The following is a 27,841-nucleotide window of genomic DNA, read 5'->3' on the forward strand; positions in this document are numbered from 1 at the left end:
TGATCATTAGATTTTTTATGACAAACAGTGGTGAGTGTTCCCACCTTCTTCTCTTTGTAACTTAACGCGATCTTTCCGTTTTCGAGTTTTGGACATGATTTTGGAGTATATCTTGGCAGTAGCGATTGACCGCAAAGTAAAGCTACCGGAAATGTACAACCCTACATCCGGTCTCAAACGAGGAAGTTAGCATTTTCTCGTGCACAGGGTCCGTGGACATTCAGTACTCAGCTCAGAGTTTAACACATAAAGCAAAAAATACAACTAGCTTACGCACTTACTATACTCTTGCTCTCTCTCCCAGCTGTCACTGCCACAACTTTCCCCTCTTCCTAAGCAACCAAATGCGTGTGTTGCCATATTTTTGGATTGACTGATGTGGTGCATTTTTCCACCAATAGGAGAGGGGGTACGATGTTTTTTGTTCTTTTCGGTTTGCAAGCATTTTCAGCTTGTGAAAGTCCAGCTTTTACTCTTTCTTTTTGCACTAAATGTGACAACAGTATTTGGAAAAAGCATGGTACAAAATATTTATCATAGCACTGGTTTTACTTGGTCTGTCAACCCAGTTTAAAAACTGTTATGTAGTTTGGCTCGCAGCGAAGGCGGTCGCACTTTTTCTCCTCTCCTCTCCCTTATCTTCCCTGCTTAGCTCGGATAAGATCTTGGAGAGGCTACGGCTGCTGTGAATACTCAGAATAAGCTCTCTGACTGCAGACTGGATACATCTTGGAAGGGCTAGCTCGGAATAAGATCTCTGGGCGCAAATTGAATGACATCTCGGGGAGGCACACTGCCGTGAGTTCTCAGAAATCGGCTCCTTGAGCACAAGAGATGACAACATCACAGAACGCAAGTATGGCGAAGCTCGTGGCTCTCCAACATGAGATTGAGAGACCAGTGTTGGACTGTAGAACTGGGCCCTATTAAGCTTTGATTGATTGATTGTCAAAAGTTGAAAAGGAAAGCTCTGTATGATGATGACAAATGTATTTATTTTTCTCTCCCCTCAACAGTGTGTGGATGAAAATACAGTAATATGTTCCTGTTAATAATATGAAGTATAACAACAAAGGTTTTTGTAATCTCTTAAATAGATCGATGCCTGATGTCCGGTCCTTGAAGACGTCATTGGTCATACACACACACACACACACGCACACACACAAAATTTGGTATTAACTTTATAGTTGATAATTTCTCTTTATTTACTTTTACACATACATACACATTTTAATAGGGCAAGAAATTACACTAGTTGCATGTAAAGGCTGCATGCAGGTACTGTCAATGTCCCAAAGGCAGAAAACTGTTCTGTTGGTGTACACTTGCTTTAGGGCAAAACAAAAGAAACAGAGCAAATGGATGAAAAAGCATATATTTGCCCTAAAAAACACCCCCCCCCCCCCCAAAAAAAAACCAAAAAAAAAAAAACCCCCAAACAAAACAGGGTTATTACAGCAGCATCATTTGGCAACACAAACAGTATACAACCGTGGACAATTAAATCACATCTACTGTGATGTTTCTTCTTTGTCACTGCTTCTAGTTCAAAATGATAATTTCATTCTGCTCACACTTCTGAAAGCACAACATTTAATGGAAGTGAAAAAATGTTACTCCACACATACTGCACAGTGCTAAACTTTCAAATTGGCTTTGTTAAAGGAAGAGCCAAACACCAAACACAAAGATGTTGTGATGTCCGTGAGAAGCTGGGACTAGAAATCAGCTCAAAAAATATCTAATAAATAAAAATCTAATAAAGTTGCATGTTCTTTACTTTAGCTAGTCTAAGCTCAACTGTGTGGCTCTAGTCTTTTTTTTCTGCAATTCTGCTAAATGGTGCAGGTGAAGCAAACCATTTCTAAAAGTTTCTAAATGTTCTTCTAATCAGAGAGCATCAGAAAGCAAACAAACAGTGAATGTTTGCTCTTAACAAGTACTCTGTGAGTATCCAAAACCTGCTGTATCTTATTATTCACTGCTACTGCTTAACAAAGGCCCAACTGTGCAGCTGTCCTCTGTCATTTTACAAGTCGGAGCAACAATGACCAGCTGTTTTAAAGAGACTAAAAATAAATAAATAAATAATAACAATCAAAGTGTTCTGACATATCAAGACATGGACCAGACTTCTGGGGGGCAGTGTCCACTAATGTCTGGCCCCAGATCCTTTAAGGTAAGACTGAGCTTGCTCCGATTAGACTCTGGAGGCTGGGTCAACATCCTTTTGTCTTTCCTCAGACGTTCGTTGTTATGGTGGAAATGCTGTCTCACTCAAGTGTGTGTGGTTTATCTATAACAATGTGTAAGCAGGTGGGACATATCAAAGTAAAGCCTTACATCTGCAACAGCAAGAGTGGCTTAATCTGACAACGTCACAAGAAAAAGAATAAAAGGTTATATAAAATCTCCTATTATTTAACTGCAAAGCAATTTCTGATGTTTTTAGTCATTCGGATGTGTGGTGTCTTATCAGTAGCAATAATAAAGGAAATGCACATCAAATGTCTGTGTGTGTCATCATGACGCAATGGAATATCATGGACTACCATGACTACACACACACACACACACACACACACACACACACACACACACACACACACACACACACACACACACACTTTCCCATTCACTGGTGGAGTGTCTTACTTCTGTATTTGTCCAGTGTTCACATGTATACACAAAATCACATCTATACAGGCGGAAAGTACCAGGTTAAGCAGAATTCCATTAAAGGACAGCGTGACAGAGTTTTTGACAGAAGGTGGTGGGTGTGACCTATCAGTGCTGATGAGCCATCAACAGATGGCCAGTTCATGTTCATTTGCACATTACCACAACTGAACACGGACAAGCTCAACAGACTGATCCTGGCATCACGTCTACACAACTACATGACAACTAATTAGCAGCTCCTTCAACTTATGTCAGATATCCAAACCACGCCTTCTGTTAAAAGTAATGTTAGTATTTCTCTCAGTGACTTCAAATACACCTGTGAGGAACCATTAACAGATGTACAAAACGTTGCTCCGGTGCCACTCTTTCCCTCTGAGGATGTTCCACCTGGTTTTACTTGCTGTGATGAAGATACTGCTGGGTGAACATGTTGAGCTCACTGTCCAGCCAGCCCGCTTTATTCCTGAAAAGGCACAAATGCAAACACACGTTTAAAAAAAAAAAAAAAAAATAGACAATTATGCAACAAGTTGCATGTTTAAAAGAGACACCTGCAAACAGCATGTGTTGATCAGAAATATAGTCACCCTGAGATCATGCTTGAACATGGCATAGTGCAAAAAACACTCTGACCCTGCTGTGAATGGCTGCACAACTCAGTTTGGAACCTGGCACAGCCTGGTGTAGTTGGTGGACTTCGAGGTTCCAGTTTATGTGCTGCTTTTTCTTTTTGGACCAGAAACATGTTTTCTTTCACTCTCTGCAGTTGTGTTATCAATGTTTTTGCTAAAAACTGGGGGCTGTCTGGGTTTAATGTTGTCAGGAGTTTTATTCACATGCTGCTGTTAATTACATTTCTGTTGCAGGTCTTTTTTTAGTCACACATGTGGGCAAAACTCATGTTTACATCATCATATAAAAGCATAGAATGTGTCCATTTTTAAATGAATTACTTGATGAATCACACCAGCCCTACAAAATTATTTAGTGTGAAGCATGCATCACCAGTTTCACGGGGCTAATGCAAACAACTGTTCATATTCACACCTATGGCCAATTCCAAATCATAAATTAGTCTAATGTGCCTGTCTTTGAACTGTGGTAGCAAGCCCAGATACTGAAGAGAACCCATTTAGGCACAGGGAGGACATGCAAACACCACATAGAAAGACCCCAGCTTGTCAGCAGGTTGGAACCTAGAACTCTTTGAAATAGCTTGTCACCTGTAACCTGTGAACAAAATGTTTAATAATGCCTAGTGTTTTACAAGTTTGACAGTTAACTCGCTCTTTCCACCACTGCAATTTCATTTTAACTGGAAATATGTTGATAGTCAGGACTTTGCTCCTCATCACTCCGCCCAAGACTCTACATTGTAAAGAGAGACACACAGCATGCATGAGCAAAGAGCCACAGTTGAGGTTAGCATTTTTACCGTAGCAGCTTAGCCTTGCTCTGGAGGCTGTCCAGCAGCTCGATCTTGCTGTTCATGTCAGTGATGTCATCTTCAAGATTTTGACGGGTGATGTCTACCTGCTGGCAGAGCTGAGCAAATACCCCAGCCAATTCCCTGTCAACCACACACAGCGTTAGAAAGGCTCGACAATATTCAGTGCTGGATCACAAATATACTTGGCATTCTCTCCTGTAACATTAGTCTAATTATGTGTGCTCACTGCTGGACTTGGTGGCTGCAGTTGGATCCAGTGTAACTGACAATGAGCTGTAGCTTCTCACTGGCGTAATCCACAAACTGCCTCTTAAAGGCTCTTTCTTTGGCCTTGGTGGTCCAGGTGAGCCGCTCATAGATGTAGAGGAGCCCATAAAGGCCCAGTGACAAAGCGATGAGACGCCAGCCCACTGCTTTCCAGATCTACACAGAATGAAAGACCAAGGTCAGGCTGAAACATAGGCTGAGCACTAAGTCTACGTTTAATGGTTGGCTATTATGAAATAACAAAAGGCATGAGGAAATAAAATCAGCATTCAAAAAGTTAGTTTGGAATCTTCATAGTGCAAAAATTTGAATAACTCTTTAATAAAAACTATGATAAAATGATGAACTTAATGAGAAAGCCTTTCTGGCAAGTGTTACAGGTGGTGAGTAAACACTGTTGCTGTGGTTTTATTGTGCTTTTTGCCAGCACGTAATCAAAAACATCACAGTTCAGATCATTTCAACTCCCATCCCACAACAGGAAAAGCAAGTACTGTCCCATTTTCAGAGCTTTGCAATTCACTCTGTAGAGCATTATAATACATTTGTTGCCCATCACTACCTCTTTGATTCTGGAACACCAAAACACATCTGTTTCCTTAATATTTCATTCAATTCTAATTGTGTGCGGTGTGTTTGTAGATCCTCACCACTCCACCAACGACAAGAACACCCATGGAAGTACGGGAGGTGAGGGAAGCAAGACCGGTCACCATAGAGACCATCAGCTCCTCCTGGGTCATGGCGCTTTGTGGAATTGGAGGCATGCTGGTGCTGACCGGTGTCAAGGCCATTGGGCGAGGAACCTGTATGGACAACACAGCGAATAACCTCACAAAGCACACGGCCCTGTACAGATCAATCCAGCTCTGGTCTTTTTGTCCTGGTTTTATTCTAGTCATGTCCAACAGTAGGACACAGCTGAAGGTGAAAAGGAAGCTGTCTATATCAATTTAGGTATGTGATTATGCTTTTTGTTTCAGGATTCTATGCATCAAATATGCTTTTTAATTGTATACAATGTTGCTTATGTAGACACTTTGAGGAAGTTTATGCTTCTGGCAATGTTACCTGGTCATTGTAGCCCATGAGAACGCGTCGGGTATTCTTGGGTCCAAGGAAGCGGTTGACCAGCATGGTCCAGCCCAGAGAGAAGTGGAAGCTGATATCTTCTTGAAAGTCACTGCAAAGCTTGTCACAGGCGAGGTCATAACTGAGGCTGAAGCACTGACTTCGAGGCACCAGCTTGTCAACCTGCTCTCTCACGGCACTGGGCAGCAAAGGCTTCAGACCCTCTGCACACATGAACAGAAAACAGCAGCGTCATTGTGAAAATAAATAATTATTTTCTGCTTGGCTTTGAATTACAACACAACAGCAATAACGACAACAACACAATTTTCAAACAATAACTATTCCATATAGCAGGGGTGGGCAACTCCAGGCCTCAAGGGCCAGTGTCCCTGCAGGTTTTAGATGTGTCCTTGATCCAACACAGCTGATTTAAATGGCTAAATTAGCTCCTCAACATGTCCTGAAGTTCTTCAGAGGCCTGGTAACGAACAAATCATTTGATTCAGGTGTGTTGACCCAAGGTGAGATTTAAAACCTGCAGGACACCGGCCCTCGAGGCCTGGAATTGCCCACCCCTGCCATATAGTGTAACTAGTTGCATGCCACAAATACACATGTGTTTGGCAATCATAGCTGAAAACCTCATAGTGGCTTAACGTAAACCAGAGCCTGTTGAAGTAGAAAGGTGGACATATTACCAATCATGTCATTCTGTGTGGTCTGCAGTGCACTGCTGATGGAGGTGGAGCACCTCTCCGACATGTTCTTGCCCAGGCCCTCCTCTATGTGCCGATGGAGTTCCTACAACAAACAATGACAAAGAAATGTTAAAGCATTAGTTTTTTTGAAAGGTTTAACGACAATCCCTTATATAAGATGTCATTACAGACCACAATCTGCATGTCTCTTTCACTGACACCTTTGATTATTGATATACCTTTATTAGTCCCACAAGGGGAAATTGACAACCTTTTTTCTACTGTGTAGGTTCAGGGCCGCTAACAAACATCTAAACTAAATGATGATATGGAAAAAGGTATATTTTATTGGCCGGGCATCCAAAAGAATGTGCGCTGATGGTGTGCATCCTGCCTGAAGTGTCAGATGGTTAACCAGCCGACCATTCCAAAAGCCTCTTTGTACCCATTATCAGGTCTTATTTGACTGCACACTTAAATGGTAAATGGTAACTGAAGTCTTATGATTCTTATGTAGCGCTTTTCTACTCTCCCGCACTCAGGACTCAGGGCTTTATACAACATGCCACATTCACCCATTCACACAAGCACTTCTTCTGTGCTTTTAAGATTCTAACATTAAAAGGTGGATGCATGAGAGAGCAACTTTGGGTTAAAATCTTGATATTTATATCTTAATATCAAAGATATTTGGCATGCAGTCTGGGGGAGCCAGAGTTCAAACCACCAACCTTCCGGTCAGTAGATGACCTGCTCTACCTCCTGAGGCTACACCCCTTCTGAGCTACACTTAAAGAGCTGTATGAATTATTTGGCATTAAATCTGTTTGGACTAGTGTCTACCACCCTCAGACTGACAGGCTGGTGGAGAGGCTGAAAAAGACTTTAAAGTCCATGATTTGAAAGTTCATTCACGAGGATTTACGCAATTGGATCGCTGATTAGACCCTCAGTTGTTTGCTGAGGTACTCCAGGTCACGGGGGTGTTGGACCTGGTTAAGGGAAGCTGGAAGGAAGGTCCAAGCCCAGCTAAAAGCCAGATTTAATACGTCTTGGACCTTAGAGCAAAGCTGCACACACTGGGGAGGTTGGTATGTGAAAATCAGCTTCAGGCCCAGGAACGTTAACTTACTGCCAATTCCAGTCTCTGCTCGAGGAGATGGATAGCTCATACAAAGACATCCCGCTCCACTGTGCTGTTAGATGGCTTATCTGTAGAAAGTATCTTGCTGATAGAACTGGACATCTCAACGAGCATAATCTCAAATTGCAGGAATCAGGACAAAATGTTTCAGATATACGCGACAAGTGGGAGGCTTTGGTTCAAAAGCTGGCAGTTTTTTTTCAAGCGATGTTGAAACATTCTGCTACTTCAAATGCCCCAAGGAGCTGTCCACGGTCCTGATATCATCCCTTATATGACCCTGGGATGAAACTGTGGAGTCCAAAGTGAGACCCAGATTGTGACTTTCTGTGGATGGTGGGATGGGGCAAGTGTCAATGTCAGTGAGTAGATTTCCATCTTTTGGAGAAGGGCTTTTGGGGGCCACAACTGACCTGACTAAACATAAAAGGCAAAATGTTTAGAGAGAATTGGCCAAAATGCTGAAAAAGGGGTTGAAGAGTTGCCCAGCGCGTCATAGTTCATGTAGTGAAGGGTCTATAAACATCACAAACAATGTGGTCTGTGCAGCAGGGAAAATGAGTGGGACTGCCCCACTCATATTGTGTGTGTGTGTGTGTGTGTGTGTGTGTGTGTGTGTGTGTGTGTGTGTGAGAGAGAGAGTGTGAGAGAGAGAGAGAGAACGGAGAGTTGAAAACAAGTCGCGACCGATGAGAAACGGAAGATGAAGCACGTAAATATAATAACCACTACAGTCATTGCAGAGTGCCTGACGAGCCCAGTTGTAAGTAAGCTGTTAAGAGTCAACTGTACACTGTGTTCGCCGCCTCCGAAACAATAAAGTCCTGTTGGAGCAGCCTTTTAACGCCTCTCTCTGTCTCTCGCTAGCAAAGTTGACCCAGACAGTAAAGCTAACTACCGGCTACCAGCCCGACACGGAACCCGACGTATTAACCAGAGGTCTCTTTACCATGGTTCAGAGTCGTGGACCTGGCCGAGGTAAAAACAGAGTACAAACTGTGTTAGTTCAGTAAGAGAGTCAAACACTAATGTGTACACTCATGTCTGCAAATGATAGCAGAAGTGCTGCCCCGTGTCTGGCCAGAAAGAGAGTACAAATTTGTTTATTTGGTAGTTCAATGAAAGGCTTCAGTTAGCTAAGAGTGAGGGGGGAAAACAATTGTGCTTACTTTTGCAGATTTTTCTTATCATAGAATATTTAAAATAAAGAAAAGCACTACATTTTTGGAAATATTTGTGGATATTTTCTTGGTTTTTCTTTTTGTTCTACTTGATCACTTAAGTGGCCCTCCAATGAGATGACAGTGGTGGCAGCAGCAGCCCACAGCTCCTCTGAGTTTGAGACCCCCTGGTCTATATGGTTCTGTGTCTACTCTCTGACATAGATGTTTCCTGTGTGAAAAAGTGATTGCCCTCTAAATCATCACTGGTTATACCACTCTTTGTCAGCAAGAATTGCAATCAAGTATCTGTGATAACTGGCAATGAGTTTTCCACATCACTGAAGAGAAATTTTGGCCGACTCTTCTTTGCAGAATTATTTTAATACAGTTATAATGGAGGCGTTTTTAGGAATGAATGGGCTGTTTAACGTCATGCCAAAGCATCACAATCAGATTTAAGACCAGAGTTTGACTACACCACTCCAAAACCTTCATTTTGTTTTTCTGGGAAATTCAGAGGTGGACTTGCTTCTGTTTTTCAGATCACTGTTGTGCTGCATAACCCAGGTGGCTTGAGCTTCAGAGCATGAACTGATGGTCAAACATTCTCTTTCAGGATTTTCTGGCAGAGAGTAGAATTCATGGACAATATTGTGCAATTAACATACCTTGATGTACTTTCACTACACCTGAAAAGTTGATTCTGTTCATCTGGACGTAGCATTGTCAGTAGGAGAAATATTTCATCACTCATTCAAGTTTGCATAATGACTGGAACTAGCACCAGTGGTGAACAATGGGCTGTGAGGTCAGTTCCTTAATGATTGACCAGGGAGGATATGAAAAAAATGATAGGTTAGCCTTGTTAGACTGTGAGATTTCCATCAGTAATAGGGTACATTTAAAAGTTGACGTGTACTGGAGACCAAAGCATACGGATCAGTATTTAGAGTTTGACTCTCATCATCCACTGGAGCACAAACTGGGTGCCCTCAGGATGCTACAACACACAACGAATAGCATCCTCACAGACACAGCGGCCAGGGAAGCAGAAGAACGTCATATCGAGAAGGCCCTGAGTAAATGTAAAAGTCTAAGAATATGCTAAAGTTAAACTCACATTTTTGTAGACCTTGAGCACCACTGGTGATGGATGGAAGTCCATATGGAAGTCGTCCACCAGCACATGGAGCTTCCTGATTTCCTCTGCCATGGCATTAGAAACCTAAAAGAACAGCCACCCTCTTTTTAGCTGAATCCACATAAACCAGGACAGTCACACTGTGCCAGAATTCACCTGTCTCTCCACCTCCTCAGTAATCTTCTTGATCTTGGACTTGCAGTCCATGGTCAGTAGATCCAACTGCTTGTCGATGAACTCTAATCGGTCCTGACGGTCCTCTTTGGTCTCCAAACAATAGACTCTACACACCAACCCACACAGCTTTTTAAGTTTAAAATGAAAGTCTATTAAAGATGGAGATGTGCTGCACACATGGGTCTTAATCACAATGAAAACCATTTATGGGAATTCTTTCCCCAGGCACTCTGTGGCTAAAAGAGGAGGGCAATGCTTTTTGGGGGTCTGTGGTTTAAAGTCTCAGCATATACAAATACTGCTTTTAATCACAGACTCACCTCTGCTCCTGTGCAGCAATGTATACCGAATCCATAATGTGACGCAGGGCTTCAGAGATCTGCTTGGCCCTCACTGTATGCTGCTCAAATTTGGTCTTCACTGCAGACTGTGATATACACTCCTAAATACAGCAGACAGACAGCAATTCAGATATCAAATCAAGAAAAATGACAGAATGCAACTGAATGACCCTGGATCTGATGGAATTGAAGGTAAATTTCCAGCTTTAAATCACAAATGTAGTTAGACTAAGTTACATAATCTGCATAAGAATATTTTTTTTATTTCAACGGGACAATGCGCATTAATTAACATGATAGTCGTTATTTACAGATAGGGATATATAATCATGTATAATACCCCATACCCCAGTCCTGTCTATTCTGATTGTAATAACAGAACCGAAGTAAAAACATAAAAATCCTGAAATCTATTAAAGTATGACATCAAGTGGACCAGTATAGCAAAAGCAGTAATGGTGCACTTGGAAAAATAAATCTGTTGGGCATTTTTATTGGCCTTCAGACAATAATTCTGATTGCTACAGTCACAGACAGGACAGTGAAAAAAATAAATAAAAATACAATGACATGATGAGTGCAGGCACAGAAAGCTCTATGTGAAAGCTAATTTACACCATGGAGCCCTGCTTTCAAAAACTGGCATAGATAAAACTCTATGTAGCTGGATTTATGAAATAAGTGCTTTTTATAACATGTTTAGCGCCATCTTTTTCCAGTACAAAATGTGACATCCCAGAGTTTGTTGGTTGGTTGGTTGCGGTCAATAAGAACAGTAAAACTAAAAAACAGTTTAAGAGGATAACTGTTGTGCTGTCCCTGGCTACAACAATGGATTTTATGGTAACAAATCAAGAATATCTGCTTTCTCCGTCTCCCCCTTTACCAGTAATTGACTCTGTGTTGTTTGGCTAGCTGCACTGAGAAAGTAAAATGCATCTGCTGGTCATAATGTTCGGGTTTGTAAAACACTTTATGAATGAGTACTGTGGACGAGACTGTTTCAAGTTGGGTGACAGGTGGTTCACCAGACCGACAAGCTGGAGTCAGAAACTCTGATTTTTACACCATCTTACTACCAAGCCGTGCAAGCAGCTGATGGGATCAGGTTAATGCATGTGAATCACACCAGAAACATAACACAATCTGGAACCCTATCAGTATATCTGCAAGAAAAATAGCTAGAAAACGGAGGCTCAGGGGAAGAGATACCACCCTTTGTGGAAACCTCCCCCCCCCCTCACTGACTGGATTACTTTATATTAAAATTAATAAAACAAAAGCAAAGCCCAAATTTAAGTGTAGGAAAGTATAAGGTGGACATTTTTTGAATATATTTTCCCACTGACGTACAGATGGATATTAGGATTTCCAATTGTGCGTTTCACATAGATGTATGAAATTTCACATAGATGTATGCTACATATGTTTGAATCATATGTAGCATACCGATTCAAACATACAGAAATTAGATCAAATCTCATTTCTAGTTTTGAGGATCTTACCTCGAAACGCCGTTCAAAGTTCTGGAACTCAAACATTCTGGCCTGAAATCCTTCAGCAAGAGCGCCACCTGAAACAGCACAGGAGTGAGAATGTGCGCTACAGTGGGTTTCACACTTTTTATCACCTCACTTTAAAGTCTATTCAAACTCAAAAAACTATACAGATCACATACAACTTTTACGTGGCACAAGAATTCTGTGTTTTTTTAAATCTATTTAAACACAAAGAATAAGCCAAATTAAACATTTTCTAATACTTATCAGTAATCTAATAATTAATTAATATAAATATATCCATTTATTTTTATATTAAAAAATAAATTCCCCCCTCGCCCCTCCGGGCAGTCTATCCTTCAAGCTTGGGGCCTCTACCAGAGGCCTGGGAGCTTGAAGGTCCTACACAGTATCTAGGACGGTGTTCCTCTGGACGGAGTTCTTGGATGTTGTTCCTGAGATCTGCTGGAGCCACTCGCCTAGCTTGTAGGTCATTGCACCAAGTGCTCCAATTACCACTGGGACCACTGTTACCCCTCACCCTCCACCTCTTCTCTGAACCCTCGGTACTTCTCCTGCTTCTCATGTTCCTTCTTCCTGATGTTGCTTTCATTCGGTATAGCCATCTGGCTATCTTGGTTAGCCATTACCAATTTGTCCATTTGTATCTGGAAATCTAACAGGATCTTAGCTCGGACATTCTTCAACGCCGTCGGGTGGTGACCTCGGGACTTGTACACTATGCCGGCCACTTGGTTATGGCGCTCTATGTATGTCCTGCCTGCTAGCATCTTGCACCCTGCTGTTATGCGCTGGATTGTCTCATGAGCATCTCTACACAGCCTGCACCTGGGGTCTTACCTGGTCAATTTCTTGATCATAAAGAGCAGATTGTAACCATGATCATGACCATTGATCAATAATTAGTGATCAAAGATCATTATGGACCTGGCAGTCATAGGCTACGTACATACATACACGGATTTTCGAAAACTGCGATTTTCCATTTTCGTTTAAAAAAAAAAAAAAAAAAAAAAAAAAAAATCTCCATCCACATGTAAACGCCAAAAACAAAGTTAAACGCTCTGAAGAACATGCCAATCCATGCCATCCTAACCATGTAGAAGTGTTGGCCAATCAGAAGTCAAGAAGTCTGGGAGGGAAAGAGTAAACCGGGTTTTGTACGTTCATAAAATCTCAAGTACTTCTGAAAAGTTTGTGTTTTTCTGAAAAGGCAGCTAATTTTGCGTTACTTTTCAAGTGCCGTCATCATTTCAAATGTTAATAACTAAAGACAGTATTTTGGCTGGTGTAGACTCACAACTTAGGAATGAAAAAAAATGTATACAACATACATAAATTTAATTTAAAAGAAATTACATTTATTTAAAACCAATTTGCGTTGTGAGAGCGTCTGTATTGAATGTAGAAGCCACGTCCGAAGTTCACTCTGATGCCTCTGTCTTTGTAAATGGAGGGACAGTAACTGTGTGTGTGTATATGTAAGCGTGTAAAAACTGCAGATAGTAAGATTAACAGCGACAGTATTTTTTTATTCTAGAAATTTCTCTCATGTAAACAACAACGTGGCATCACAGCGTGACGCCACGTTATTTCCATTTAAATGAAAAATCTCAGTTTTTAAAAATACCCGTGTATGTATTCCGATTCACAAGGTCCTGAATCGATTCGATCCTCGATTCGATTCAATTTAATTCAATTCAATTTGAATCTGGGAAATTTTGCCTCAGACAGTCAGAAATATTATAATTCAGATCGGTACATTTACATATTTTTGTATCTATAAAAAGGAAGCTGACACTTTCCAGACTTTATCAAAGGTGTAAGCATCACAGCAGATGCCTTTGTGTCAAAGTAGCTGAAGATAAAACAGAAAAACATGAAGGCGACTTTCCTGGCCTGGGATTTTATAAAAATATTCTGCAGTACATCAAAAACAAAATAAAACCATTAATCAACATATGAACATTACCTCTGAAGTTACAGCGGTTTTATTAGAGACACGGCTAAGCATTTTGCATTTTGCATAATTTTAAAAAGTTTAAATTTGTTCAGAAGCCTATTGAACGGCAGAAATGAGGCTTTCTTTTGGAAGTAAGTGAAAGGAAAAAAACAGCAGCCGACAGCGCTGTAAACAACTTGTGCGTAATAAGAAAGCGAATAATACAGAAAAAAGAGATTTTAGACTGGAAACTGTTCTTGAAGTACAGAGAGAGCAAGAGAGAGAGAGAGAGAGCTGTGCATGAAGTGTGGTGGAAGCAAAACAGCAAAAGTCAGAGTGAATTCATGACGATGTTTATGTGAAGCGTAGTTTGGATCTTCTTTTGCTGCTGGTTCGGTCAATATTGTTTGGAGAGAGATAAAACTAACACCTTTAGAATCAGCGCAAAATGGGCATAAACACAAAGTGTGGACCCGCTGAAACATCAGAATCAGTGAGCTGTCGGTTTTCAGCCCCGACCATGTCCGTGCCGTCGGGTGAGAAAGGCGACATCTCACTGATTCTGATCCGCAGGTCCGCGCTTTGTGTTTAAGTCTTTGTGCAGAATCCGTGTACCTGCTCTCATTTAAAGCTGTTTTAGCTGTTTGGTGGTTTTCGAAATTTTGTGATTCTGGCATTTCGGGCAAAATTAATTTATATTAAAAAAATCGATTCAGGATTTTAATGAATCGATATCACGTTATCCAAGCCAGAATCGATTTTAATCGATAAATCGATTATCAAAACCCACCCCTACTATGACTGCCAGGTTCATAACGGTCTTTGATCACTGGTTATTGATCGGTGGTCATGATCATGGTTACAATCTGCATTTTATGATCAAGTTTTCCGTGACTGAAAGCACAGTTTACGTGTGGACGAAAGGCCCAAACGCATAGAAGAATCTGCGTTTTCAAAAATATCTGTGTATGTGTGGACATAGCCATAGAAACCTATGTATGCAGAGGTGCTGTGCGTGTGATATTTTATTTATATACTAAAGTCAATTGCACTTTTAGTCCACCAGATGGTGCTGTTGAGGTTTAGTGAGTGAGCAGAGCTGAGTGCTGCATAAAGAAAGAAGCTGGTAAAAACACAAACAGAGCCATTGGAGAAACAAACAGCACACAATTCAACACACAGGCTTTCCAAAGAGTGGCGTATGAAAGTAAAATATTTAGAGGATACTAAATCATGTTTAAGACAGGGATGTGACCCCATCCCACCTTTTTTTCTCCACTGACAAAACTAACAGCATGCTACAAGGAAGTCAAAGGTAAAGTTGAAGTTTTAAATGGACATTGCATGTACATTACAGACTTCGTATTTATGACTAGACTTGTTAATGTTACATTGTTACTGGTCAAGCCTACTATGTTATAGACTGGTTGTTATATAGCGCTTTTATATTCGAGCACTCAAAGCAATTAACACAACACGCCTCATTCAGCCATTCATACAAGGACTTTTCTTTCTACACGAAGTACATTTTTTCTAACATTAACACTCCAATAAATGCACCAGAGAGAAACTTGGGGTTTAGTAGTACTCCTAAGGATACTTTGGCATGCAGAATGGAGATGGGAACAGCTTTTCTGATTAGATAAATGACCTCCTCTACCTCCTTAGCTACAGACACTCACAAATGGCTGTGTGGCACCATGATGGGATTAATAACCTTGTCACATGGCTGTAAAGAAAAGCAGAAAATGTTTTCTGGCCTTGCTTACCTTCCACTCTGTCTCCTGCATGCACAAAACATCTACCTTCATCCTGTCCATCACATCAGTCATGGTCCTTACATTTAAAGTACCCACTCCTCCACAATCCTGCCTTTTCTCCTCTCTCACCGTCTCATCTTCAGCCAACAGTAGCCCAGTACCTACCAGCCTTCCACTGGCCAACAGCACCAGAGGCAGTCAACAACTTGGGCCCCGATCGATCTAGTACAATCTTATCATTGTACAGAGCTTGTCAAGGAACTTTTTTTGCTGCGTATTTCAAAATTCAAACCTTTCCAGAGTTTTGATTGCGCAGACTGGTTCCCTCACCTGCTTCAGGCATTCCTTGAGCCTTTTGCACACGAGCCTGAAGTACTTCCTTGGCAGAAACGAAGAATATACGGTCACCAGCCTGGGCTCGGTCCACTACACCCAATTCATCCACCAGAAAATTAGTGCAACGGTCCATATGCTGCCCACGGACCTGGTTGAGCAAGAACACACTTAAATTAGCAAGAATCACAAAGGCAAAGCCTACCAGAACAAAGCTTTCTTTGGATGAGGAAGTGATGCCACATTGAGATTTATACATTTACGGTATTAAGAAAAATTAAATAGAAACGTTTCATAAACTCTCTTAGAAACTTCTAATACAAGGCAAAGAGGACACACTGCAGCATCAGACTAACACATTATTAAAAAAATGAATCTTTAGACAGGTATTGAGAGTTTTGAGGTGATTTCTCCTGGAACAGTGCCCTTTAGTGTGTAACCAACAAGCCACAATAAGGACCATCTTAAGGTTTGTAGTACCTCCTGACAGCTAATACGCATTCATGCACACACAACTTTAACAAAGTCATCATCGTGTCTTTAAATTTGCCCACCACAGCAACAAGGACACCTCTTTAGCTGTTAGGAGACCAAAATGTCCCATGTGAGACATCAAATGGTAAATGCTAAACTGAAGTGGACACTCTTGCTAGTGTTACAACAGCCATAAAGAAGTACTTTGTGTATACACCATAACTGACCTCCTCCATATATTCAGGTTCTGAGGCAGAAGCATCCCAGCGGTTGTTGAGGATGAAAATGTTGGGACTGGAAAGTCGCTCATTGACCTTGTGAAAGAAGGACTTCTCCTGCAGGATGAAAATGTACCAATGTTTGAAAAAAAAAGGAATCCGTGAATGAGAAAATGCAAATGGTTGGCAAAAAAAAAAAAAAAAAAGTTAGATTCACATTTCTTTATACTCAAACCACCATTATTGAGGGAGGCACTGTTACTCTGAATGAGACCCATCAGGACAGAAATCTTTCATCATAAGAAAAAGAACCCTTTGAAATACTTTGGATTCATCTGTGATGACCTTTCCTGATGGCAACTATAGAATTATTCTTCTGTCAAAGGTCATGTGCCAAAAAAAAAACAAAAACAAAACAACAATCCAAGTAAATAATTTCAAGGTAGTATGTTTTCATTGGCACTCATACAATTAAATTCCTGCTTCCAAACAGTCAAAAGGGAGTTCATTTGAGCAAGCAAGATTCAGCTGTGAGCACCAACAGCTACCCACAAGAGCATCAAACTGCAGCAGTGTGCAAAAACCAGGCTTCTTTGTGCACAAAGCTGTAGAGTTCTACGCATGTCAGTTGTTGAATTTATTTGTGTTGGCGGTAAAGCATGAATACCTGTCCCTGTTAAAAGAAATTATTTGTCTGGATTATGTTTTCTCCTCACACGACTTTTGACAGGGAAAACACCATATAAGCAAAATGTTCCCAATGCACAGCAGTGTCACACAATCCCCTCACTCAGATTGTTTTGACATGTCATCAACAGTCCTGTTTGAACCTCATCTCTTCATGCAGTTCTTACCGTTTGCATCAGCGTGGATTCAGAGTTTGCCACAAGAACAAACACATCAGCATCCAGACAGAACTTGTCGATCCAGCTGTCGAGCTCTGTGGTAACATCAATCCCTGGGCTTGAGATGCAAACATGATGTTAAACAACAGAATCAGAGTCCTCGCCAAGTCAGCACAGCCACTTTCATTAAAAAGAAAATTTAAATCCAATATCAAATACTCTTATAGTGAAGCAAAAATACGGTTTGGGACATTTTTGTGAGACAAGCCTCGGTCTCACTCTGCTTCAAGTCAGCCAACATCTTTCCATAAAGTCAGCCACCTACAGTAACGAAGCCGCCACCTTGTTTGCCCAGCTTTTCCCTTTAGGGGTCGCCACAGCAGATTATCTGCCTTCATCTCACACTATCCCAGAATCCTCCTCTGTCACACCAACACTCTGCATCTCCTCCTCTGCAGTTACCCTTAGCACTACAGCTGAACTTCCCCAGAGCTTGTCTCAACTCCTTTCTGAACTCTGAACAACGTTCTTGCTACTTCAGCTTCCAGCATTTAACTCTTGCCTCTGCCTTCACTCACTTTGGAGATCAAAAGAGGTTCCTGACTTCCAAAGTCATCCCACAGACTAGCATGATGCCATCCACATTATCCTCTCTAACTGTTAAACATTTCTCCTGAAAAAACTACCCAGGCTACTTGTGTTCACAGCTGTCTTACACTGTATCACTGTATATAATGCTGCTGTTGGCACTGTAAGGCATAGATTCAGATTGGCAGAGTGGCAGTGTGCCATCAATGAGAGTAGCTCATTCTTTATTTTTGCATTAATAAATGCTGCTGTCTGTGAGCTGCAATCAGTCATCCATTCTTTTTTTCTGCATCATCACAAATTTCCCTCATATCCTGTGATATAAATTTGAGGCTCTGATATCCCACCCCTGGTTCGGTCAACTTCCCAAATGTCTCAGGAAGAAAAACTAGGATCAAAAGCTGGAGGTGACCTTTTTAGTGCTCCTCCATAGAGAGTACACTTCCCTCTACCTCAGCAGGAGCAAAAGCATGTTAAACTTCTTCTTGCATCCTGGTTTTCACTTGTCTGATGCTCTTTGGCCCTACAGGTCCTTCAGTCACAGCTTCTGTCAAAGTCCCATAACAACAATGTACTTCAACATGCACTGACTGTGTCTCTGTCTGTCACCTCTCTCTGGCAAACATTTGACTAAATGTGCTATGACACCGTTTTACACAGGAAAAGCTGATGTCACGAGGATTCCCAGGCATCGACATTAAGAACAAAAAGAAGAAAACCCATAGATGACGTAGTAGCTCATCACTGATCCAACACAGTTCGCAGGTTGGTCCCAATAACCTGACAAATATGACCCCGACCATCAGGTGATCTCGGGGTGGCTGTAGCTCAGGTGGTAGAGTAGGTCATCCACTGATCGGAAGGTTGGTGGTTCGATTCCTGGCTTCCCCTAGTCTACATGCCAAATATCCCTGGGTAAGATACTAATCCTCAATTGCTCTCCAATGCATCCATCGGAGTATGAATGTTAGCTATGAAGCACTTAGAAAGATGTGCATTCACCCATTCGTACAAGCACAAGTTGTGTAAAGTGCTTTAAGTGCACAGATGAGTAGAAAAGCGAAGCAGCCTTTCATATATGCAACCTGCTGAGTGTTACCTAATTAAAACAGAATGAAGCTCTGCTGTAAAGCTATAGGGTTGCAAACTGTTTTCAAGCATTCAGTTGATAATGCAGAAATCTTTTTGTGTATTCCTAGTGCTACTGAGTCTGTTACACCGTTTATAGCTAGGGTTGCAAAATTCCCGGAATTTTCAAAGATGGAATCTTTCCATGGGAATTAATGGGAATTTATGGGAATAAAGTGGGAATTTTCAAAATTGAAGGTTGGCTCTTCTTAGGGAACTTAAATATAGTTGAGCAAAGTATATTTTAGCATAATATTGACAAAAACAAACAAATGCAATTCAAATACACTTGAATATCCATGCCATTCCTTAATCACATGTACAGAGCACAAGCTTGCTGCATGGCTATTGAGACCACCTACTGGCACTGTGCATGCCTCCATCACATGTACACATGGACCACACTTTTGAGCCTGAAGGACAAAGAGTATTAAAGGCACACATTTGAGCCTGTGGACTTAACAAGTGAGGTAAGTTTTGATGATATTATGGGAAAATATATTCATTAAATGTTTAAATTGTGAATATCACATAAAATGTATTAATCTGGTAGATAGCAATCTGATAAGATGCTAAATAAAATGCTAGCATCTGTTAGATGCTAAATAAGCCATAGCTAGTATAACATAAAGAAGATGCTAGCTTCCTCATTTGGCTGTTTTGTTTTGAAGATCATTCCAGTTGTTTAGCTAGTCTTACTATTTATATCTGTTTATTATCATATTGCAATTGTATTATTACGATCTCTTGCATTGCATTAGCATTTTTACAAGCTCTTGTTTTATTTTACAGAAAAATGCCATGTGCGCCATCTGATGTGTGGAGACATTTTACACCAGCTAATGTACAAGGGAAATCTGTATATATGTGTAAGTATTGTGATAAGACGTACGTGAAGAATGCCACAAAAATGCAGCAGCACATTGCAAAGTGAAAAAAAATTCCTCAAGGCCCAACACATGCAGCAGCCAGGAGTTCCACTCAAGGGGAAAATGAATCTGTTTCAGCTGTATCAGAATCAGATACCCACTCATCAGCTCCTGGTCCCTCTGGCATCAGAGGATTCTTTGATTTTATGGATGACACTAGCCAGAAAAACGCAGATGAGTGTTTTGCTCGTGCAGTCTATGCAGCTGGCTCACCCCTGATGCTGACATCCAATGTGTACTGGAAGAGATTTTTGAATGTTCTCCGACCAGCATACATTCCCCCAACCAGACATGCATTGTCTACTCATCTACTGGATGAAGAGTTCAGTCGAGTTCAAGAAAAGGTGAAACAGACCATTAACCAAGCTGACTGTATTTCAGTCATCTCTGATGGATGGTCCAATATCAGGGGACAAGGAATTATTAACTACATAATCACCACTCCTCAGCCTGTGTTCTACAAGAGTGTAGACACAAAGGAAAACGGACACACAGGCCAATACATTGCAGATGAGCTAAAAGTGATCATCAATGACCTTGGACCAGATAAGGTTTTTGCACTGGTCACTGACAATGCAGCCAACATGAAGGTTGCCTGGGCACATGTGGAGGAGACCTACCCACATATAACTACTATTGGCTGTGCTGCCCATACACTAAACCTTCTCCTAAAAGACATAATGGCACTAAAAACAATGGACACTCTGAATAAGAGAGTGAAGCAAGTTCTGAAATATGTTAAAGGCAAACAAGTAACATCCGCTACATTTCTGTCAAAGCAAAAGGAAAAGAACAAGAGTACTACACTGAAGCTTCCCAGCATAACGCGATGGGGTGGTGTTGTTATCATGTTTGACAGCCTTCTGGAGGGAAAGGAGTCTCTGCAAGAGATGGCCATATCCCAGTCTGTAGGCATCGACAGTGACATCAAGAAGGTCATCTTGGATGATGTGTTCTGGGAAAGAGTATCTAGCAGTCGGAAAACCCTCAAACCTATTGCAGCAGCAATAGCGAAGATAGAGGGGGATGGTGCCATCTTGTCAGATGTCCAGTGCCTTTTTGCAAAACTCAAAGAAGAAATCCAGACAATTCTGCCCACTCCCCTACTACTGAAAGGAGAGGAAACGGCTGTGGTCAAGTCATTGGAACAGCGGAGGGAGTTCTGCATGAAGCCAGTGCATGCAGCAGCATACATGCTGGACCCCAAATATGACAAGGGCATACTTTCTGGGGAAGAGATCAACGGTGCCTATGCGGTCATTACAGCCATGTCTGACCACCTGGGTCTCGATAAAGGCAAAGTTCTAGGCAGTTTGGCAAAGTATCGAACAAAGCAAGGCCTTTGGAAAGGGGATGGAATATGGCAGTCATGCCAGCACATATCTGCAGCCACCTGGTGGAAGGGACTATGTGAATCTGAGGCCCTTGCACCTGTAGCCTCCATCCTCCTCCAAATCCCACCATCATCAGCCGCCTCCGAGCGCAACTGGTCACCGTTTGGGAACACCCACACAAAGGTTCGCAACAGGCTCACAAATGTGAGAGTGGAAAAGCTGGTCGGCATTCAGGCAAACCTACGGCTCTTTGAGCCTGACACAGAGCCATCCTCAACAAGGCTGGAAACTGACACTGAAGAGGAAGACTCAGAGTTGGATGCTGAAGAAGTGGACATGTTGTTGGATGATGATGAGGTCCAGGAAGAGTCTATTGACTGAGCAAAAATGAGAAAAGAGGATTGCTTGAAGGAAGATTTGCATGTTTAATGGGACGTTTTGGAGGATAAGTGGCATTTTTCATTTAACCTTTTGAATGGGACTTTGTGGAGATTTTTGGACAGGGGGCAATTTTGAATGAGCGGGGTTAGGGGATGGTAATATTGAACTCAACATTTCTGTTTTTATTCATCCATGAAACAAGTTATTGAAACGTGTTCTATTCTACTGTACTTACAAATAAATCTGTTGAAATATCTGTTGAAAACATTTTGCATGGAGGTTTTCTTATGATTTCTGTTTATATTTATGCTTGGAAATAATATATTCCCAGTTAGTTCTCCTAAATTCCCATTAATTTCCATAATTCCCATTATTTCCATGGAAAGTTTCCAATATGGAATATTTCCAAAATTCCCAAGCTTAACTTACCATGGAAATTTACCGGAAATTTTCCGCCCCTTTGCAACCCTATTTATAGCTACCACAACGCAGACTGATCAGTTACATCTATAGGCCATTCATGACCATTAATAACTGTTCAGTCAGTTCATTTCGCTGTGGTGTTCTTTATTAGGCTATGCCAGAGTTAGAATTGAGCACACCGAGTAACCATTGAAAATTGAAATGGATCAAATTTAAAGTCATGCATGCAGCTGTCACGCTAGAACAGGGGTGGGCAATTCCAGGCCTCGAGGGCCGGTGTCCTGCAGGTTTTAGATCTCACCTTGGGTCAACACACCTGAATCACATGATTAGTTCATTACCAGGCCTCTGGAGAACTTCAAGACATGCTGAGGAGGTCATTTAGCCATTTAAATCAGCTGTGTTGGATCAAGGACACAACTAAAAAACCTGCAGGACACAGGCCCTCGAGGCCTGGAGTTGCCCACCCCTGCGCTAAAATAAAGCTTAGATTTCAAGGGGGCAGCTAAATAAATATAAAACAGCTTCTGTGTTTGACTGAGGCTGCTTGGAGAGGTCGTCAGCCTTAGCTAAAGCTCTGATTTGTTTTTTAGCGTACTGCTGTCTTCATATTGTGCTTTGCTTGCAGAGATTTAATCCAAATTCTTTGAATGACATGTTTATATGTGATGCAATCTCAAAATCTGACTTCAGAAATACTATTCTTATATTGCTTAACTTCACAACTTTACTGACTATTACACACACAATTCAAATGATTTCCAAATCACTGCAATTTGATTTACATTTTCAGTGGGACCACACATTTTCTGGAAATGGAACTGGACTTTAAAAATGGCCTCAACTACTTGCAAGACCCCTAGAATTATTCCACAAAACATGTATCTGACCTGTCCACCAGCACTAGATCATCCCTGAGCAGAGCACACTTGGCCTTAGGCCACATGACACAAACAAGGCTGCCAGCATCCAGATCTTCATCCTGGTGGAGAGCATGGGCCAGCTGGTTCACTGTCTGGAACCACAGACAACATAAGAGTCAGATATGAAGCTTCCTTTCCACACAGAGTCGACTTCGTCGGCTTTGCTCACCTTTATGTTCTTCCTCTCCTCAGAGCCTCCAGTGAGGATGAAGGCCTCATTCCCATCTGTGCCCTCCACCCTCAGAAAGCAGTTGGTAGTGTGTCCTATCCCAGATGGCAGAACCTTGTCACACAGCATGGCATTGATTACTGAGCTCTTCCCATTACTGGTCCTGAAGAACATGTAGCAAAGCTGTGATCAGCATCTCACACAATTCTACTTCGAGTCATGAAATAAACTCGCACTTATTTTAAGTGTACATACCTTCCAAAGAAAACCACCTTCATATGCCGGCGGGCTAGAACTTCTCCAATGCCGGTCACCTTGGCAAGATAACCCTGGACCTCCTGGACCTGCTCCTCCGTGGCAACCGGGTCTAGCTCTTCACTTTTGTATGCCTCTAATATGTCAAAGTCATCAGGCGGAGGTTAGCTTTTCATGCTGAAAGTTATCATATTCATTCAAAGTGATTTATGCCACCTTCTCAAGATCAAAACACAGACCTTCAATGACAAAAAAGGCCTGACTGAGAAAGAAATAGTATGACGCTGGACAGATCACCTCATTCAAACTCTGTGAGCACTGATGGCTGTAGCATGAACAACAGAACACACACTCAAAACACACTAAGCAACCAGCCACAGATTATCAGAGGTTTTGGTTCAGGCGTGCGGGGGTGGAGGTGGGGGGGTGGGGTAATCTGACAAAGAAGATCTTTGAGATCTTTTTTGTCTTTGTCCAGACATGTGCTTGCGTTCAACATGATCTTACTGCGTTAATTGGATTTCCTGTGTTGTGTAGTGCCGTATCAGAATCAGAATCAGAAAGGGGTTTATTGCCAAATGTTGAGCAGGTTTACAACATTAGGAAATTGCTGCGGTGCTTCAGTGCAAACATAGTGTCATAAATAGCACTTAAATAGACATGAAAAAATAAAAGTAGGAATAAGAATTAAAAGTGTATATCAGGCTTGTGCTGATAAATTTTCCCTGTGAACTTCAGTGTGCCTCGACTATAAGCCACAGCTCATCGTCTGCAGGATGTAGCACACTCACATAATTCAGTGTGAAACAGACTAGGGTTACGACTATCGATTATTTTAGTAATCCATCGGTTAATAGAGTAATCGGATAAGAAACACTTTTTTTTTTTTTTTTTTAAATTAATGAGTCTAGTCCCCCCCGCCCCCTCGGGATTTTGGGGTCTGATGCTTAGGTCATAAACATGACACAGTTGATCGATCAATCAATCAATCAATCATCGATCCAAATGCATTTGAAAACTGAAGAATGTGCTACTTCTGTGGCCAGCTGACCTTAATGAATGCAAGGGTCCCTGTTGTCTTTTTGTGTCTCCAAGTAATGTTCTGACTGTACTACGTGCCCACAGCAGGCTTAAAGCGTCTCTATGACAAAAAGCATGCAGGCTGCTGTCATGCTATCTGTACTGCGGGGAAATAAAATAACAACAGTCTATCCCAGCTGACAGCACAAAGGTTACCTGGGACTGGCCAGCGCATGGTAGCAGGATCAAAGATACAAGCTGGGAAAGCACTGCAACACTGATAGCGGTTTGGACAGAGTCCAGAAAAATATCAATTCAAGCAAGACTCTTTACATTTGTGACTTTTACGTGTAGTAAAGTGGTAAGAGTGTGTGTTCGGTGTTGTAGTACCTTCCAGGAAGGAAGCACTCTCCTTGATGTAAGCCCCCAGCTGCTCAAAGATCCCGTTGATCTTCTTCTTTGCTGTGACAAAATGTTTAAGCGGTGATGCGTTCACTTCCGCCATGATTCTTTTTTCCTTCTTGCTATGAAATGGGTTGGTGCTGAGTCGTGGAAATACCAGAGACATGGCACTAGAGAGATAAAACATCACAGACACGCCCAGTATGTTTAGCAAAAGCGACACATTATTCAGTGCAAGCACATTTACTTTCTTACTGCAAACTGGACTGACAAGCTGTCTGAAATAGGAATTCGGCCAATACTCGTCTAATAGTGCACTGCATGCTAGCCAGGGGTAGCCTTAAAAGACCATTTCATTGGTGACAGCCTATTATTTGTTGTAAACGAAAACTGTTATCTTTACAATTATCATTATCACACTCTCTCACACCATTTTTCTAATAAAGAAACCAAAACAACCGTTGAGGCATGGCTTATTGTTAATAAAGTCTTAACATTTATTACCAAACATCTTCATTCATATCAATAATCTGTCAATTTTCTTACTCTAGGCATCTTTCCTCCCAAACATTTGACATAGAGAGGTCATTCCACATCGAATCAACCTGACAGCAATGGACTGATTTAGGCAACAGGCTGGGCAGAAAATAAATCTAATTAAATTTTTCTCTTCAACCAGCAGGGGAATCCACAATTTTCAATCTAGAGCCATCATTTGATCCTCAAATTGTAGGAAAATGTGTCCCCTTTCCCACAAGGTGCTCCTCAAAGGCAACAGATGTATACTTTTTGATCTGGAGGTATTTGAATGAAAGGAGTGCCATTTCAGTGCTTGATGCAGTTCTATTATATTTAGATTGGTTTAAGAAAAGCAGAAAGCAGCTGTTTTTCACTCTCTCTCTCTTTGAATACATTTTCACAGCACAGAACACACATGTAATGCCACTGTTTTGCACATGTCTCAACTCTGTATATTTTTATATATTTTATTTGTTTACTCTATTTAATTTGTAAAATATGTGTACACACACACACACACACACACACACACACAGAAAAATATTTAGTATACACATCCAGAAATGCATATACTATTATATATTGTACATATATTTATTAGTTTCAGATGTAGCCATTCTTGTATTTTGCTTGTTTACATTATTGTATTTTGCACAACTCTGTTGCTTGTGAAGCTCATACACAAGAATTTCACTCACATGTACTGTACCAATGTACCTGCACATGTGATGTGACAATAAAAGTGATTTGATTTGATTTGATGTAGAGCAACTTCTTCTCTTGATCTCTAAAGCAAGAAGATACCATTTACAGTCTGGGTCTTATAAGCCTTTAAGCGCCAAGCCAAATAATGTTGTCACTATGGTAACTTTGCTGATGTTCTGACAGCTGATTATCTGATTTATTTAAATATTATCATTGGCCAACACTCTGCTCTGAGTGTTTTTAAGCACAGCCTTGTTTCCCTCTCTCAGACTAATGGCTCCTAAATGTAAAAAAAGACCAAATTAAAGGGTCATCTTCAGAAGGAAGAGGATGGCTACACAGTCCGTGTCTATCCTGGGACAAGGAGTAAAAGTACTTGGGCGTCCACATCCACAACAGGGTGAAGTGGATGACCAACAAAAGCCTGGAAACAAGAACGGAATGAGAAGCCCCTATTTGCTAAGAAGCCGATATCCTTCAACATGGGCAGCAATATGATGGAGATTACCTGTCAGTCAGTTGTGGTAAGCTTACTGTACTTTTTCTTTGCCGTCGTCTGCTGGGGCAACAGCATCAGAGCTGGTAAAAGTAACACACTGAATAAACTTACTAGGAAGGCTGGCTCTGTGATTTTAGAACCTAAATAAACAAGCAATATAACAAACAGCAAAATACCTAACATCTGAAATGTATTTTCAAAAGTTACAAATAAACTTTGGATGAAGCATAGTACAAATAATAATAAGTTAAAATAAAGAAGATTTAAAAAAAAAAAAAAAAAAAAAAAAAAAAAGAGTGCCCACTGTGAAAGACTGTAGCAGTCACTGACCTCACAACTGCTATATCTAAATCAGAAACAAATTATCAGCCTCGAACCACAAATGAACACTAAGCAAGTTTCTTTTATCATTTTTAGCGGCACCCCCGCTATGTGAGTGCGGGTTTATGAGAATACCGACAAAGATGGCACTGCAGATCTATGAAAGCTTCACCTCATCCATGCAGAGTCAAAACCAGCTAAACATGCTGGTTGCGCTCCGTCACCGCCCCTGCGACCTTTCACACAGTGCTGAAGATAATATTGCAGCAGTGCCATCAAGCTCTTCTTAATGCTGCTTTTAATATAAACACAAATAAAATAGAAACACTCGGCACGTTGCGCCAAGTTCTTGTAACACTGACGCTTTCCTCATCTTTGTGCAAGCTAATCTATGTCATCAAGTACTCCGGCTGCACAATCTCTGATTAAGCTTCTGTTTCTCATATGTTCCTCCATCTTTGTTCTTGACCATGACACAAAGTCCTGTTAACAGTCTGGAGTAGCTGCTCAAGGATAAATTACGAGCTACGAGCTGACCTGTCAACCAACTTCGATAGGAGCTAAGGCTAGCTTCACTAACGACTTGCTAAGTCAAAGCCGTGGGTGTGCCTTACCGTGGATGGAGTCGTTCTTCACAAACAGTCCTCTTACATTGTGCCCCCGAGGCTTCTGAATACTCTACAAGTCACCGAGCTCCCCACGACCCCACACACCTGTACGTTATACTGATAACTCAAGTTAGCTGCTACTGCAAGGGGCGTCTCCGCGTGTTCCAAGGACCTTAAAGCACTGACTTTGACTGCGTTGGTTTTTAGTAAACCCCAAAGACGTCAAACAGTATACTTTAAAGGTTGATCTTTATATAGTTTCCCAGCGCACACTACGTTCCAGCATTGTGTCGACTATTCCGTTTACTATCTGCGCGACCCGCTCTCTTCTTTAGTGTCAATGGCAAACAGCTCTAAGGTGGAATACCGCCACCTGCTGGATTGGAGAACAGCTGCTGCAGC

General features: G+C 41.4%; 1 protein-coding gene across 2 annotated transcripts; it reads right to left on the bottom strand.

The window, feature by feature from the left end:
- Positions 1-1,168: 1,168 nt before the first annotated feature.
- On the bottom strand, positions 1,169-27,779 carry mfn2 (mitofusin 2). 2 transcript variants are annotated; one of them, XM_085392975.1, is made up of 19 exons: positions 27,446-27,779; positions 26,520-26,590; positions 24,776-24,957; positions 23,366-23,501; positions 23,111-23,273; positions 22,909-23,033; positions 17,245-17,353; positions 16,400-16,507; positions 15,696-15,849; positions 11,649-11,716; positions 10,123-10,244; positions 9,782-9,908; positions 9,605-9,709; positions 6,178-6,280; positions 5,477-5,700; positions 5,056-5,211; positions 4,365-4,561; positions 4,124-4,258; positions 1,169-3,151 (listed from the first exon to the last, which is right to left on the bottom strand). In XM_085392975.1, exons 3-19 carry the CDS (start codon positions 24,951-24,953, stop codon positions 3,082-3,084), a joined length of 2,280 nt encoding a protein of 759 aa, XP_085249101.1. In that variant the 5' UTR covers positions 24,954-24,957; positions 26,520-26,590; positions 27,446-27,779; the 3' UTR covers positions 1,169-3,081. The 2 variants fall into 2 exon arrangements, with proteins under 2 accessions (XP_085249101.1, XP_085249100.1); XM_085392974.1 differs by lacking the exon at positions 26,520-26,590 and having other exon boundaries at positions 1,170-3,151.
- Between the last annotated feature and the right edge of the window lie 62 nt (positions 27,780-27,841).

The sequence above is a fragment of the Rhamphochromis longiceps genome, linkage group LG20 (genome assembly GCF_057381845.1).
Source record: "Rhamphochromis longiceps isolate RC_006_pf linkage group LG20, R_longiceps_female_GT1.1, whole genome shotgun sequence".
Taxonomy (NCBI): Eukaryota; Metazoa; Chordata; class Actinopteri; order Cichliformes; family Cichlidae; genus Rhamphochromis; species Rhamphochromis longiceps.

Coding starts and splice junctions, on each gene's coding strand:
- mfn2 (XM_085392975.1), bottom strand. CDS start 24,953: ATGTCTCTGGTATTTCCACGACTCAGCACCAACCCATTTCATAGCAAG. Junction 6,281..9,604: donor TGCTCAAGGTCTACAAAAAT/GTGAGTTTAACT, acceptor TGTTTGTTGTAG/GAACTCCATCGGCACATAGA. Junction 4,259..4,364: donor TGCAGCCACCAAGTCCAGCA/GTGAGCACACAT, acceptor TGTGGTTGACAG/GGAATTGGCTGGGGTATTTG.